The 16,165-nt window shown below is 63.3% G+C and overlaps 1 protein-coding gene across 8 annotated transcripts; it reads right to left on the bottom strand.

Annotated features, from left to right (window-relative positions):
* Positions 1 to 1,525: 1,525 nt before the first annotated feature.
* On the bottom strand, positions 1,526 to 14,516 carry EXOC3L4 (exocyst complex component 3 like 4). 8 transcript variants are annotated; one of them, XM_045060567.1, is made up of 15 exons: positions 14,342 to 14,513; positions 13,761 to 13,912; positions 13,035 to 13,107; positions 11,028 to 11,113; positions 10,134 to 10,594; positions 8,577 to 9,228; positions 7,717 to 7,828; positions 7,323 to 7,445; positions 6,854 to 6,954; positions 6,536 to 6,616; positions 4,893 to 5,007; positions 4,214 to 4,333; positions 3,969 to 4,121; positions 3,259 to 3,380; positions 1,526 to 2,108 (listed from the first exon to the last, which is right to left on the bottom strand). In XM_045060567.1, exons 5-15 carry the CDS (start codon positions 10,522 to 10,524, stop codon positions 1,868 to 1,870), a joined length of 2,211 nt encoding a protein of 736 aa, XP_044916502.1. In that variant the 5' UTR covers positions 10,525 to 10,594; positions 11,028 to 11,113; positions 13,035 to 13,107; positions 13,761 to 13,912; positions 14,342 to 14,513; the 3' UTR covers positions 1,526 to 1,867. The 8 variants fall into 8 exon arrangements, with proteins under 8 accessions (XP_044916502.1, XP_019689216.3, XP_019689223.3 ...); XM_019833657.3 differs by having other exon boundaries at positions 10,134 to 10,540; XM_019833664.3 differs by lacking the exon at positions 3,969 to 4,121 and having other exon boundaries at positions 10,134 to 10,540; positions 14,342 to 14,516.
* Positions 14,517 to 16,165: the final 1,649 nt, after the last annotated feature.

Raw genomic sequence — 16,165 nt, 5'->3', positions numbered from 1 at the left:
CCGGTGGGGGGGCAGTTTCCGTGAGGAGACTGGGGCTCAAACATGAGGTATGGGCTCCCTCGGGAGAACCCGGCCAGGACCAAATCAAACCTTCTATGCCCCACCCCACCCAGCCTTGGACTCACCCAGGCCACTGATGGCTACTGAGGTCAAATGTGGAGTCAGGCTGGCCTGTCAGTCCCTGCCCTTCCTGGGGAAGGAGGTACCCCTCTGATACCTCCCTTCCTCCTGACTGTGAGGGTCTCAGGCTACCTGTGCTGGGGCCTGATGTGAAGCAACCTCTACCCTCTGCTGGCCTCAGTTTCCCCACAAAGGAAAGACACAGGACTGCTCGTCAGTGTCGACACTGGAACACACTGTCCCCATCCTTAGCCTGGAGCCCGGGAGCCCCAACCACTCCTGATCCTCCCTCCTGCTCCTCCCACCCCACCCCACCCCTCTGCATTACCTGCTTAGGGAAGGCTGGACACCCAGGCCTCCTGCCCGCCCACCCCTGACCCCCGTGTATCCACGGAGGGGCTGCCCCTGGTTCCTGCTCCCGCTCCCTTCAGCGCCCCAACAAGACGCAGTTCTCCAGCCTTGGTGTAGGGATTGTGGCAGACCCGCCCCTGGCTGTCCACAGTGGAGGGAGATGGGCCTGAAAGGAGCTAGGGGAGTCAGATCCCCCACCGGCCTGGCCCTGCAGCCTTTCAGAACTCTCACCTTGTCCTCGGGAGGCTCAACGTCACTGGGTTCTTAGAACCTTGGCCCACCTGCAGTTCCTTGCTCCCCACCTCTGCCAAGGTCACGGTCAGGCTCATGGGGGGTCTGCTGCAGAGGGATGGGCCAGGAAGGCACCTATCACTGTCTGCCTCAGCGTCTACCCCACCCCCTCCACACGCACACACCATCTCAGCACTCAGCCTCCCTGGCAAGCTGGAGGCTGCCAATGCAAATGGGTTTCTCAGCAGCCTTGCCAGAGGCTAGAGTCAAATTTCAGTGCCAGCTTTTCGGGAGAGAAGAACCAGGGGATGGGGGCGGATAACAGGTGCACAGTGGGGCAATCTCCTTGCAGCCCTGCCAGCCAAGCTGAGACCGGTAGGATCATGACCCCACCCCCCCCCACCACACACACACACACACACACACACACACACACACACTCTCCAGGGCTGACACTTGCCCTCCACCAGTTCTACAGCTTTCGCTGCTGGGAAGTCCCTCTCACATCTAACCCAAATACTTCAGGCTGCAGAACAAGCCTTGGCCTTTTCTTGTCTCCTAGGGGCCCAGGCCTGTTTCAACAGGACAGAACAGTGCCAACTCCTGCTGGGTGAGGCGCACTTGGCACATGAGGCCAGTGCACCCAGGATCCCAGGGCTGAAGACTGTTTTTCTCTGCAGCCACAGGCACAAGCCTTCCCAGCTCTGGGCCTGCCTCAGTCTCCCCATTTGTGCAATGCACAGGAAAGGACCATCTACCAAATGGAGTCACCACAGAACCTCCCATCCTGACCCCTTGGTACCTGGAGACTCAGACCGTCAACTTGGCCCTGCCCCCTCTTTAGGGAGGCACCATTTTAATTCACCTTTATTTTAAAAATAAATACTCTCTGCTTCACTTTCAGACTGGGGGTGGTGCTGGACCGTTAGGCCGGGAGGCAGTATTGAAAGGAACCTCCGCCACCCCCAAACACTCCCCCACAAATGCCTGAAATGCCTCTCTTCCTGCTGTTCCTTCTGGTAAGCAACCACGCACAGCTGAGGACGAACGTCGTCGTGTGATTACGGGCTTCAAGGTTGGGGGCAGGGCTGAGAGCGCCTCCCTAGACTCCCAGCCTGGGGCTTAGTGTCTGGGTGACGCCCGGGTGAAGGTGCTGACCCCTCAGTTAATGCGGCCCCCCACCTGAGGCCCGCCCCCTCCGAGACCCGGAGCATTTGATGCAGGTGATCAGCAGGTCCACGGAGGTAGGCACTTGGATCTCCTCGAAGAGCACACGGCCGCCAGCAGCCCCGGAGCCCTCTGCCTTGGCCGCAGCCCTCAGCAGGCTCTGGGCATGCTGCAAGAGGCGCTGGTTCCGACGGCGGCCCAGTCTGCGCAGCGCCAGAATGGCCATCACGTGGTCCCGCCTGCAAAGACACGCCCCTATCGCTGTAGGCCCCGCATCTCCGTGGCACTTCCAGCCTTGAGCGAGGCGAGCCCCTGGGCCCAAGTGCGGGTGCCCCCGGCATTCCCGGAAGCTGGCCCGAGAAAGGCTGCGAATGACGGAAGCGGGAGGGGCAGGGCCCTGGACAGCGTGGCTGGGCCTCGAAGGGGGCTGAGCTGGGTGGGGAGGGGAAAGGGCATGCCCGTGGGGGAACACAGTCTAAGCAGAGGTTCAAAGATCAGTGGAGTGAGAGACGTGATAAGGCCTCAAGGACAGCAGGTCCAGGCCCAGAGGTGTCGGAGGCCTCTTCCTGCGAGCACTGTGCCGGGAGCCACAGACAGGCAGCGAGGAGAGAGGCCCAGGCACAGCACTAGAAGTCCCGCCTCCAGGAATGGGGGTGGGGAGGGGGTGGGGGGAGGTAGACAGGGGCAGGCAGCCAAGAGTAGACAAGCCCCAGGGACCAGGGGGGAACCCCGCAGCACTGTGGGGGAAGTAGTCACTCCGGGCCAAAGGCGGAGACAGTCCGAGCTGGGGAAAAGGGCTTTGTCCCAGGCTCTCTGCGACCTCCCCATCCCGGAATCTCCAAGGCTATGGAGAGATTCGGGCTGGAATTTCCACGGGTTCGATGACTCACCATCCCCCCCACCTCCCCTCCAAACCCCGGAATCAAAGCCTCTTTCCTCTTGGCCAGGTCTCAGGAGTCCCGGGCTGCCAATAGGGCTTTCTCGTAGAGGGGGCGTCTCCCCTTCAGACTCCGGGACGGGTACTTGTCCCCATCCTCGGACGCATGAGGAGGGGCCCCGACCCCCTCACACTCTAGAGGCCTTGGGACCCCAGGCACCGAACGCCAAATCCGAGAACAGCGGTAGAAGGAGGGGCCGCCCCGGCTCTCACGCCCCGCCCCCGCCCCGGGCCTGAAGGTCAAGGGCCACCCCGCACGCCCGGGACCTCACGCACCTGCGCACGAGCCCGCGCCCGGTGCCGGCCCCGCTCCGTACGGGACGCGCTGCACCTCCCTCTGGTTCCTCCCCTGCCCCCCCCCCCCGCCAGAGCCACAGGGACCCTTCTGAAGGCCCCGGTCCCCCGACCCCGGGGCCGGCGGTGCCCAGTGAGGGAGCAGGTGGGGAACGGACCTGATGTCTGGGTAGCTCCCGATGAGTGTCTCCAGGTGCCGCCCGATGTCGTCCTTGTAAGTCTCGCCGAGAATGTCAGCGACGCATGGGATAGCCTGGCCCAGCCACGTGGCCTCTGAGCCCTGCGGGGACACGGAGCGTCCTAGGGCACGGGCCGCCTTCCGCGGGAGCCCCCTTGCCACCCCTGCCTGCAGCCCCAACACTAATGCACCGACACCCGCTGTGACTGCACGGGCGGCGTTAGGGGACTCGGGTCTTGGCGCTGTGGACGGAGCCGCAGCACTTTCAGAGAGGTCTTCCGGTCTCTGCGCAGGTGGGTAAACCGAGACCCAGGCCCGGAAGTCCTGCCGGGAATCCTACAGCGCATCCGCGCCGGCGTAAGGAACAGGTGCCCAGGCTCCAAAGGCTGGGTCAGGGATGCTGGAGGGGCCTCCCGGAGGCCCCGCCCCTTGGCTGCTCACTTCGCGAGGGCCGTATGCAAATATATGGAAATGATCCCACCTGGCCCCGCCCCCGCTGTGCCAGCGCTCCCAAACCCTCTCCCGGTTGCTGCAGAGTGGGGACAACCACCTCTGCCAAAGCCCGCCCCAGGGGGCTCTTGCGGAGCCCCCCCCCCCCGGAAATGAGAATAGGGGGTGCCAGGGGAGGCTCCTCACGCCAGAGGCCCTAGGAGGAGGCGAGCACTGGGGGCAGTCAGTCAATGCTCCTACCAAGCCCTGGAAGGTGTTGCCAATGGCCTGGGCGTCGAGGCCCATCTTCTGGGAGCCAGTCACGCGATCGACACCGCGGAACCGCTCACGAGGCCTCAGCACCTGTGCCAGGTATTCACGGACCACGTATCGGTGTGCCTCCTGCAGAGTCTCCTGGGCCGTCGGGGGATCAGGGCCAGGGTCAGAGTCAGAGTCACAGGCCCCAGCCCAGGGCACGGCCCCACCAGAGCCCTGTCCCGAAATACCTGTGCCCGCAGTGGGGCCACGTGCTCCAGGTGATGGGCGAAGGCCACCACTTTGTCCATGAGGGGCTGCAGCACGTCGTGTGTCAGCCAGGCCTTGGTACACAGGACCCTGAAAAGCGGCTGGGGGCAGAGGGGGACAGGAGTCTTCTAACCCTCCTCAAACTGTCTCCTCCTCATCCCCTAGACCCTCTCCTCAGAGCCAGTGCGTGGTTCCTAACAGGGGTGTTTCAGGCCGATGGACAATCTGTCACCAGGAAGAAACTTTGGGGGGGACTGACCCCCTTCTAATGTCACCCGAGTAACATCTCTCTCAGCCATGAATGTCATTAAGCCTCTTGCAAGGATGACTCCTCCAAGCCCTGAGCTCCAGGGGACAGGGTTTGAGTTTGAGCCTCTAGGCAGGCCCTGCTTAGGGGAGCCTGGGGAGGCCTTGAGGGGCGGGGTGAGGGGTCTGGTTCCTTGAACACACCCTCTCTGAGAGTCTCAAGTAGGTAGGCGTTTCCTGACCTCCCTGCTCAACTAGGAATTTATCTGGGTCCCTTGCCCACCCCCCAACGCACCACCCCCGAAACTGCCCCTGAGGTGAGGGAATGCTGGGACTTGGGGGCCCCAGGCTCCAGGGCACAGGAAGCAGCCGCTGGGTGTGGAAAGTGGGGAGAGAAGGGCCTGTCCCACTCACTTGCACATCATACTGCAAGCCTTGGAGCAGCCGCTTTTGGAAGACACAGACGGCAGCCACTAGAGGTTTCTCCAGCTCTTCAAAGGTTCCTGGGAACCTGGCCAGAAGACTGGTCCTGGGGAGGGGCCAGGACAGGAGATGGAGTGGGCAAGGAGGAGCAGGCTGTGGAACAAGCTCTGGTAGACATCACGGAGGCCAGGTGCCATTCACTTAGACTATAATGTGAAGGGCAGCCCCTGGGGCTGTACAGTGTAGTAGCCCTGAAGGGCACAGTCGGGTGAGAAGATGGCTCCAAAGCCCCAGGAGCTGATCCCAGAGGGTAGGTCAGCAGGGTGATGGTGGTGTCCCCACTGCATCGCAGAACCCCCCTGTGGTGTCTCTGGGTCAAACCTCCAACCGTCTTGGTGATGAGACAGGGCAGCCTGGCCATGACTGGCACAGAGGCCCTCCCCTGAGCCTCATAACTGCCTCTCTGAAGGTGACAATGTCCCCCACTTCAAACCCACCCCGTCACACACTTTCAAGGAGACTGAGGGCCAGGCTATGCCCAGTCCTCAGAACAGGGACACAGAAAGGCAGGCTAAAAAGTTCCATCAGGGGCTGGGTCAGAGGCTGCCTACCAAGGGGCAGAGAATGTTTCCTGGGGCTGAAGGGGACGGACCAGCCTGGCATCGATCAGGGTTGAGAGAGTGTTAGACAAGTGGTCCTCGTCATGGTCGTGCTTGGATTCAGACAAGTGTGGTTCAGGTCCCAGGTCCAGCACATACTGGACGGTGCATGATGGTGGGCCGGTGGCACTCCTTTTCTGAGCCTCCACTTGTCCCAGTACATGGGGACACTGCCCTCGGGACGAAATACATCAGGCGGGTAAAGCTCCAGCTCAGTGCCTGGATCTCAAGCGCTCACAAAAAGTGAATACGAAATGATGCCCTCTAGGGCGTGGAGCCCCACGTCTCCATCTGACAGATGACAAAAGGAGGCACAGAAGGGGGAAGTGACTTATCTCTAGGCACACAGGGAGCAGGTGGCAGAGCTGGGATCAGAACCCAGACTGCGCGGCTCAAAGTCCATGGCCGTACCTGCTGCAGCTGGTGCACCCATAATGTGGGGTACACCGGAGGCCCAGGAGGGGGGCAGCCACTGCCTGCAGAAAGGGGAGGCATCTGCCTTCTGGGGGCAGAGGGACCCAAGGTAGTGGGGAAGAGGAGGGAGTGTCTTTAAAAAGGAAGCCGGCCAACTTGGGTAAAGGGAGGAAAGAAAGGAGCCCAGGGTGGTGTGGGGCGCGGGGGGGGGGGGGGGGGGGAGGGGGGGTTGGGGGGTTGGGACACACTGGGCAGACAACAGGCGATAACTGGGGTGACTGGAATTTGTTAGCCTCTGCTCAGCGTTGAAACTCCCTGCATCCCTTCCAGGGCCTCACCCCTGCGGGGAGGAGGGAGGACCTTCCAGCGGGGGCGGGAGCTGAGAGGCGGGTGCCCTCCTGGGAGGCTTTCCGGGAAGTCCCTCCAACGGGCGCATGGTCCAGACTGTTCAATGCGCGCCGGCCGCCACGGGAGCCTACGGCTTCCCGGTTCCCCGAGCTCACGCGCCCCCTGCTGGCCGCGCCAGGCACCTCCCTGCGGAGGAGCAGGGTCGAGACCCACCTGAGCTCCTCGCAGGCGTTGATGCTGGCGCCCAGATGAGGTTCGCTCACCGCCTCCGACTGTAGAAAAGCCTTTTCAAACCTGGGGGCGAAGTACGCAAAAGCCTTAGGGACCCTTACCCGTGGCGCGATGACCTGGGGTCTGCCCTCCCCCTCAGGTCCCTACCCAGACCCGGGGCCTTATAAGAAGGCTCCTCTCTCTCATCTGTCCCTGGATCTCGGACTCTGAGCAAACAGGATGGCCCTTCCCCAGGGACGACCACCATCCTTACCCTGGTCCCTCCACCCACCCCACCCTGGGCCAAGGATATGCCTGCACCTGGGCAGAAAGAGGCCGAGTGCCCGCGCGCAGATGCGCAGGGTGGTGGCCTCCAGTTCTGCAGAGATGGCACCAGCCGCCTTCACATGCTCAGCCACGAGCTGTAAGAGATGCCACGTGCTGAACCCACGTCGAAGCCCAGATCCCACCTGATGCCCCCTGTCCCTCACCTGTGGCCCAATGACGTCTCCAACCTGCCCTGCTCCAGTGGTCTCGGCTTTAGCTTCCAGCAGCCTCCCGGCACCACCCCCACATCCACGGGCCACTTGCTAAGCTGGGCGCTGTGCCCTGGCACTCCCAGCCTGGCTGGCGACCCAGGGTCCCTGATTCCACCCAGGTGGGGGCCTCAGGCTCTCGCCTACTGGGGAAGGGAGGTCGGGACTGGATTGTATAGCTCTGGGTGTCCCCACCTGGAAGGGGACAGACACCACCTGAGGCCCAAACATACATCCCCCCTCCCAAGACTCACCATGTGGATGTCGATGGACAGAGGCGTGTGGTAGAGGCCCTGGAGCACATCGGGGGCCTCAGCGGCCACCCAGCGGCTCTGTTCCAGCTGCAGGATGCTGTCGAAGCAGCTTGTGATCTTGGTCTGTGCGAGGTAGGGACGGGGGCACAGTGAGCCCCTCCCAAGAGGGAGGCGTGGGTCCCCCTACCTTCGGAGCCCTGTCCTGGGCCCTGGGAGAAACTGACCCACCCTGCTGGGGCCCAGGCCCATGCTGAAGGCCACAGGGTGAGGAGTGGCTCTCCCCTGAGCGAGGCCACACACCCAGGGTGATTCTGGGCTCCACACTTCCCCACAGCGAGGCAGCCACATTCAGCCTGGATGGCGCCCCTCAGGCCCTGCCCCGCGAGGGCCTCACCTCTAGGAAGCTGGTGTAGTCGCTCTCCAGGCGCGCCCACACACTGGGTGCCAGGAGTGGGGGCAGCGGCTCCGTGGACAGAGTCAGGTCCGGGGCACCGAGGAAGTCAGGACTGGAAGGCAGGGTAGGGGCTGAGGGTCTGGGCCCGGCTCTGATGCACTAGTGGCTGCCCCAATTTCCCCCTGGCCAAAACCTAGGCACCCAAGCACCACACAGCTCAGGGACCTGCCACTATCCAAGCCGCGCCAGGGAGGCCCAGGTAGCTGTCCGAGGCCACACAGCAAATTAATGAGCCCCGGAGCTTAGGCACCCTCCTCCCACCCGCTCTCTGGCCTTCGGAGCTGAGGAGGAAACCCACCCCGTCCCGCGGCGCGGGGCTGGAGCTGGGAGCTGTCAGCGGGCCGGGCCCCGTACCCAGGTGCCCATCCAAGGGGAAGAGTGCGGGTGAAGTCCAACCCGGGCCGGGCATCTGTGAGCCACGGTTGTGTCCTGCCTGGGTGGGGGGCCCTTTTCTAAACGCTCAACGGCGTCCTGGGGACTAGCAGAGGCCTCCATCTGGGCTCCCTGTCAGGGAAGCAACCTCCCCTCAGATGCTGTCCCGCTCGCGGGACCGGGTGCCTGGGTAGCACCATAGGCACACCCCGGCGGCAGAGTACCGCGGCCCAGACGAGGGGAAAGAAAAGAACGTCAAAGTCCCCCGGATCTCTGCCGCCCACCCACCAGCCCTCTCCCGGTTAGAAAGAGAGAAAAGGTGCCCAGGGCTCCTCGGGGCGGGCGCCCAAAGGCCTCCGGGTGGGCAGGGCCAGGTGGGCGATACCGGCCTCCCCTCGCCCGGCTCGGCGCTCTGGCTGGGACCTCACCTGCCGTAGACATTGGCGGTCCAGTCCAGCAGGACGTAGAGCTGCTCGCAGCCCCGGGCGTCGCGCGCGAGCTCCTGGAGGCGCTGGGCCACCGCGCCGTGGAAGGCGCGCAGGTAGGCCTCCCACGCCGGGAGGCCGGCGGCCGAGTACGCGGGCTGCACCTGCAGCCGCACCTGGCGCAGGTCGCGGCGAACCGAGCCGCCGAGCTCGGCCAGAAGCCGGGCCAGGCCCGACGCGCCCTCGGCCGCCCCCGCGGCGTCCTCAGCGCCCGCCTGCCGCACGCGCTCCTGCGCGCTCCGCGTCACCGCGTCCTCCCAGTGCCGCCGCCAGCGGCGCGGCGTGAGCAGGAAGTCGCCGTCGGCGGGGGTCACCGGGTGGGCCTCCTCCTCGGCGCGCACCACGCGGGCCAGCTCGGCGAGCGCGGCCGCGTCCACGCCGCCCGGGCCCAGCGTCTCGCGCACGATGGCGCGGATCTCCGCCGCCAGCCCGTCGTAGAGCAGGCACACGTCCATGGCGCGCCGCGCGAAGCCGGTGGGGTCCTGCTCGAAGGTGCCCGCGGCTTTCTGCGCCAGGAGCCGCGTCTCCAGCTGCCGCAGCTGCTCGAAGGCCGCCAGCAGCTGCCGCTCCGTGATGAGGTCCGCCACAGATTTGCCTTTGGCAAGGACAGGCAGGGAGAGGGCCGTGGGGGGTGCCGCGCCGGAACCTCGGCCCCCAACCAAGGCCTGTGGGCCCCGTTCTCGCCCACCGGGAGCTGGGCCGCCTGGCCCCAGCGCTCCCCTAAGGTCTGCTCCAGGAGCAACGGCCCCCACCTGCGGGGAATCGTCCCTCGGAATCACTCTGGAAGACGGGTAACCCCAAGCCCCGAACCTGGTTGAAAGCAGCAGTTGGGATCAGGCCCTGCCCTCCCCGCTTTCGGTCCCTACCTTCTCCCCTGCTCCCAGCTCTGCTGAGCTGGGCCTGGTGGCCTCATGTCGCTGTCTTGACTGCAGGTCTGTTGGGGTCAGAGCTCAGCCTGGGCGCGTCCTGTGCCCAGCTCCCACACTTCTTGCTGTTCCCTGCTCTGGGCCAGCCCCCAGCCCCTAGCAGCCCTCTACTTCCACCTGCAGCCCCCCCTTTGGAGCCCAGCGCCAATGCATCCTGCGCCCGCAGGCCTCCTGAGCTCCCCTCCAGGCCCATTACTGCCACGCCCCCCTGCGGCCCTGTGCTCTGAGAGGACCAGCGCCTTATCCATCACTCTAGTTTGGCCGGGGGCCAGGCTGTGGAAGTCTGTGGAGAGGTGAGGGTTCTGGAGTCCTACAGATGTGGGTTCAACTCCCATTTATCCACTTCCTGGCCGTGGGATGTGAGGCAGATCACCAACCTCTCTGAGCCTCCCTTAGCTCACTCTGGCCTCTCTGAGCTGCCCAGTGGATGCTCCCCTGCTTGAAAGGCTGGGAGAATGTAAAATGCAGTTGTGCATGGGGGTGTTCGGGGGAGCTGTCGGGAAGCCTGGGCTGTGCTGCTCCCTCTTTGGCCTCAGTTTCCTCCCGTGCTTGGTATCCTTTGTGAAGCTCTCACCTTCCTCCTGTCCTGGTTCCTCAGGCCCCACCCCAGTGGTTGACGGCCGTCTGCCACCATCCGTGACGCCTGAGGGCCCCTCTGGGCTGCGGGCCCTCCCTGGTGCAGCAGCCCGGCCATCGTCCCGGGGGCGCCGTAAGGATCGCAGGAAGTGGGAGCTGCGTCGGAGCAGGCCAGCGTCCTCCCCGGGGGCCTGGCCCAAGGCCCGCCATCTTGCCCTGGAGAAGGCCCGCCGAAGGGTGCCCAGGCCGGGCTGAGTGTCCTCACGGTGGGTGCTGGGCACGTCCCCACTGCTTGCCTGCTGAGTGTCCTGCTCTGGGGTCTGCAGCTTATCAGACTCCTCAGGGCTGTGCGGTTCTGGCCAGGAAGTCACTGTCGGTGATAACGACATCTTGGCAGCAGGAAAGCTGGGGATGAAAAGGAGTCTCGGGAGGCCTGGGGTGGGGTGGGGGGGGGCAGCCCTGGGGAATGAGCACAGAAACCTCGTGAGAGCCCTGTGAGACCTGGAGGGGCCCAGTGGCTCGGCTTGGTCAGAGAAGCTTCTCCCAGAGATGACCCCCAAGCTGTCACCGGGCAGCTCTCACGGCCGGAGCTCTCTCCGTGCCACGCCGCAGCCGGCACTGAGATGTAGACAGACAGGTACTTCCTTCGGGAAAACTTCCCTGATACCATCTCCCTCTCTGGCTCTGCCAGGCCATCATCAGAGTTGGAGAGGGGGGTTAAACAGGCAGATTCTGGGGGCACAGCCGAGACGGCAGCCCGCGGTCCCCAGGGCTGGGCCCAGCAACCACATCCAGGATTTCCTGGACTTTAGGTCCTGAGGCCTAACTGCCCAATCTCCCCACCACCTAGCATTCACTGCCCCCCCCCACCCCCGCCAAGCCCTCAGCTCACCCCCATTCAGCCCATCAGGTCCAACTATTTCTGCTCAGAGGGAGGCTCAGGGATCCCTCCCTGGAAGAGGCTCCTTCTGTTTGGACCTGGAGGGAGGCAGGGTCAGGCTTGAGGTCTGTGGCCACCCGTGGCTGCCCCCAGGGGCTTATCTGCTTATCCCAGCCTTGCAGCCCTGTGGGGGGGGGGGGTTGGTGGGAGGGGCCCCGGGTCTATATTTAGCCAGGGGCTGGGGCTCCCTGAGGCTGTTCCTCACCGGGGCATCTCCCCACCACCCACCCCTCCTGCGCTCCGGCCACTCCCCTGTAAGGGGTGGGGCGGGGGTCCCTAGGGCATGGAGGTGCAAAGCAGGGGCTGCCTAGGTCCCACCCTGGGCTCCAGGCCCTCCCCAGGCTGCACCCACTCTCCTTTTAAGCACAGCCCAGTGGTGTTTGATTTTCTGGCTTTAGGTTAAGCTGGGGTGGGAGAGAGGAGAGAGATTTCATAGCCTGCTGGGACCTCCCACCCACCCCATCGTGAGGGTGTTGTGTGGGGGTGGGGGGGGGTGCTGTGTTAGATCAGCAAGATCTTAAGCCTTGGAGAGAGCAGCCAAGAGGAGGGCTGGACCTACTGAAGTCGCTGACCAACCAGAGGCCAGAACCCCGAGACCTCTCCAGGCTGCCCCCATCCCTGGGACAAAGGTCAGGCTGGAGCCGGCACCTGACCCTTAGGTGACATCAGGTGGAATCCCTCTCCCCAGGCCCCCATTTTGCCTGCCTATTGGGATAGGCAGGGCCCAGACCCTCATCCACCCCTCTGTGCCCTCCAGCGATGTCTGTCCAGGGGTCAGACATTTGAGGGGTCGGCTGAGGCCTACCTTCCTCTTCCCAGATGCCATGTGACAGCTGGACAGAGGCCTCACCGAGAGAGGGGCAGGCCCAGATGATCGATGAGGCCTTATCTGCCCTGCCCAGGCCACAGGTCTTTGTCGTCTCCTGGTGCCAGGACTCACTTTGTCCTCTCCAGGCACCTCTCCTGCCCTGACTCAGACTGACCCGTGCACACACAGAACATTGTCGCAAGAGCTCTTTGCACCCTGCCCCTCCCCGACTCCCCTCTCCCTGGTGCCCCTCAGCATCCAGCAGGCTCTGAGTGATGATGAGAATCATCTGGGCCTGTGCTGTGCCCACATGCAGTTCAAGCTCTATCACCAGGGGGGACGTGGGGACAGGACAAGTGGGCCCTGCCTTGGTTGAGTAGAGCTCACACTTAGTAAGCACCTACTGTGTGCCCAGCCCACGGCCTGGCATACATCAGATGCCCGTAACAACAGAATTGTAGGGTGTCATTCCGTTTCATAGATGAGAAAACAGGCTCAGAAAGGGGCAAGGCCTCGCCTCTAGTCACACAGCCCCCCACGGGGAGCCTCAGCCAGCTCAGGCCTGTGTGGAAAGGCGAGCAGAGGCTGGGCTCCCACATCTTCCAGCCCCGGGAAGCCAGGTGCTGCCCCAGGAACCACTTCTCCCGGCCGAGGGCCCGCGGTGGGGGCAGCTCTCAGATGCCAGGACTGGGGTCTAGAGGCAGATTCTGGGGGAAGGAGGAGCAGCTGGCAGTTGGGTCTTATTGAGGCCACACAAGCAGACGGGTCCCCCAGCCCGCTCAACCAGCCTCGTCCAGAACTAGACCTGTACTGAAGGCCCACCAAGGCCCCCGGACGGTCTCGCTGCCCCCTTGACCCTGCTCCCACAGTTTCCCAAGCCATTTCCCAGACTTTCACTTTCAGAAAGGCTCTTACTGACACAGCACAAGCCAACCAGGTCACCCCCTTGCTTTAAATCCTTCCATGGCTCCCCATAGCCCTGCACTGGAAGCCTTCCAGTCTGGGACAGAACTTTCTCCAGCCTCGCCTCCTTGACCTGCGCTCACCCAGCCTCCTGGGCACCTCCCTGTCCCTAGAATGTCCAGCTTTCCAGCTTCCTCGCAGGCTGCTTCTGCTCCCAGCCTCCCTGTCTCTGCTCCCCCCAAACTGACCTGGATTTCGGGGCCCAGGGGCATGGGTGCCCCCACCTCCAAGGTGTCCTTGGGCCAGGCTGCACCACTGTCCCTGTGGGGATGGGGACACTTCCTTACTGGCCTGGGAGCCTCTGCCCATCTGCTCCTCCCCATCATCCCAGAGCCAGCCTGAAGGAGGAGTGACCGTCAGGATCAAGGTCGCCCCTCGCCACACGGGTACCTGCGGGACTGGATGTCCTGCTGACTCTACCTCGGCCCCTGCCCCGTCCGTACCTGCCTCCCCATTCCTGTGACGACTCTCTCTGGCTCTTTCTCTCTCTGGCCCTCTGGCCCCATCGCCCTGAATGTTCAGAGGCACCGGCGGCCACACCTGGGGCTCAGGCCTGGTGTCTGTTCAGTCATTCTATTCGACATTTGCCAGGAAGGATTAGTCAAGGCAATAAGGCAAGAGAATAAATGAGGTTTGAATATTGGGAAGGACCTGGGAGATTTGTCATTATTCATAGGCGATATGAGACCTGCTTACAAGGGCTTTCCTGTGTATTACGAAAGCCTACTAGAAAAAGGCACTAAAAAGTTTCCTCTTCTCAGTAGCGACAAAGCATAGCCCTCCTGGGGTGCCATCGCCCTCGGGGAAAAGCAGACTCCTCCTTAGCTGGGCCCTCGAGGCCCTTCCTAACCCACCCCTCAGCTCCTTCCCCCCTCGCTCACCACCCGCCCCACCGCCTCGCCTCTCCCCCATACCTTGGTACAGGCTGTTCCTTCTGCCAGCAGTGACCTCACCCCCACCTTCTTGAGCCGCCTTCGAGCCTCAGTACCAAGCAGCCTTTCCTGACCATCGTCAGCTCCTCTCTCTCCGGGCTTGGCCCCAGCACTGGGTGTACCTTCTCCCCTGACTGAGGGACAGTTGCACGGTCTGGGGCATCTGCCGCTTGACCAGGAGCCCACCAGGCCAGGGCCGGTACCCAGGGGAAAAAGATAAGCGATCTAATGTGAGAGCATAGCCTGGGGGTATGTTGCCGCACTGGGGTGCGTATGGGCTTTGTGCGTTGACCTGAGTGTGTTTCCCTGTATGTGTGCAAGCCGCTCTCTCCATGAGTCCGCGTCCGTGTGTCTGTGCCCGCGTGCGTGTCTCGATGTCCGCATCTGTCTGCTTTCTGCATGTTTGTGTACGAACGCTGTGATTGGAGCTGGCAGTCCGGCCTGGGCTCCGAGCTGAGGCCCTTGGCCTGGAAAGCCACTGGCAGAACCGGAATTACCCTGGGCCCTTTGAATTCCCGCCCACTGTCCACAGCACCCCAGTGCCCACCTGCACCCGAACATACCTGCTGAGCGAGTAGATCGGGCCCCAGGCAGGTCGGGGCCGCCAGGGGAAGCCGGGCCCTCCTCGGAGCTGGGCCTCTGTGGTGGGGCCCCTGGGTCAGCCAGAGCGAATGACTAGCAGCTGGGACTTCCCAGCCTGTTCCACGCTGCCCTTGGCCCACCAGCCCCACCCCCGGCCCCACCCTCCACCCTGACCCCAGACTTTCACTTTCAGAAAGGCTCTTACTCTGCCCCCATTCCAGAGACTGTCACTGCCACCTTTGATCCCTGGCAGCTCGTGGCTCTGGCTCAGGCTGAGTCCTGAGAGTCTGGGAGGGGAGGGGCAGCGCTCCATAGCTCCAGGCCGGGGGGGGGGGGGGGGGGGGGGGGGGGGAGGGAGGGGCAGGTAGGTGGGGGAATGGACCAGCCGTCCCCTGCTGTGCTCACACGAGACCAGAGGTGCAGGGACAGGGCGTGCAGGGTAGGGGTGGGGGGACGGGGACATCCAGCCCACCGCACCAAAGCCCCGAAGAACCCCTCCCTCCAGGACAGAGATGCTGGCGCCAGGCCCGTGTGCCAGGCTCATCCTGAGAGCCAGGCGTCAGAAACGTGGGCCGTGGGGCACAGGGAGGGGGAGAGGACGTCACAGTGACAGCAAGGGAATGTCCTAAGCCACAGCCATTCCAAAAGGCTTCAGGAGCCGGAGGGGATGGGGGCTGAAGGAAGGAAGGATGACACTCAGAGGTGAGGAGGGATGGCGGGCGTTCCGGGCAAAGGTGTAGAGGGGCCCTGAGCCTGCTGAATGGAGAACCCGGGCCCTCCTCCTCCACAGTGGCTCAGGTTGGAGACGTCTTGTGGAGAGGGTCGCCGAGACTTCCCAGAAGAGGCAGGCTGCACATCTTCTTGGGGGAATCCCATGCTAGCATCCTAGGAAGAAACTTGGGGAAAATCCAGGGAGGACAGATCCAGGCCTGTCCCAGCCAGGCTGAAGCCACCGCGGCATGAGGCCGAGCGGGGCAGGCGCTCCGAGCGGGGTGCTGAGGACGCAGGGACAAGCTTGTGTGTTGTTGTCCGGGCACTGCCACAGCACAGTGTGGCTGGCCGGGGCTTAAACAACACAGTGATTTTCTCAAGGATCCGGAGGCTGGAAACCCAAGACCCAGAGGTCGGCAGGGCTGGGGCAGAGAGAGAGAGAGAGGGAGACGCAGAATCCCAAGCAGGCTCCGGGCTCCACCGAGCTGTCAGCACAGAGTCCGATGCGGGACTCGAACTCATGAGTCCCAAGATCATGACCTGAGCCACAGTACAACGCTTAACTGACTGAGCCACCCAGGCGCCCCCTTAATCACCTCTTTAAAGACCGTATCTCCAAATATAGCCACCTTCTGAGGTACTGGGGGCTATGACTTCAACATAAGAACTTTTTGAGGACAAAATCCAGCCCATAACCGATTGGAAGGCACCTGAGAGATGGCAGCACCCCATAGCCCTCTGTAGACAGGCTAAGTTGGACCCAGAGATGCCAGCACCTCCTCCAAGAAGCCCCCTGGCTTACCACTTGAGTCATTAGCCCCCCTGATCCCTGGGTGCCCCCTGTGAAATAGGGTCAGTCATAAGGGTCCCAGCTCATGCCCCGGTGGCTGGGTGGGCCTTTCCTCCTGGCTCAGGCTGGTCCTGTCCCATGTCAGGATGAGAGTCAGAATGAGAGATTGGGGGGGGGGGGCCGGGAGCGGCACAATTCAGGAGTCAGAGGGGACACCCCAAGATGACTGCCCGGGGTTCTTCAGTGGGATTCCTGGAGCCCCTGTGGAGTAAATATTCTCCACCTCATTGCACTTAAACACAGG

Source organism: Felis catus, chromosome B3 (genome assembly GCF_018350175.1).
Source record: "Felis catus isolate Fca126 chromosome B3, F.catus_Fca126_mat1.0, whole genome shotgun sequence".
In the NCBI taxonomy this organism is placed as follows: Eukaryota; Metazoa; Chordata; class Mammalia; order Carnivora; family Felidae; genus Felis; species Felis catus.
This window is presented reverse-complemented; position numbering and strand designations above follow the sequence as displayed.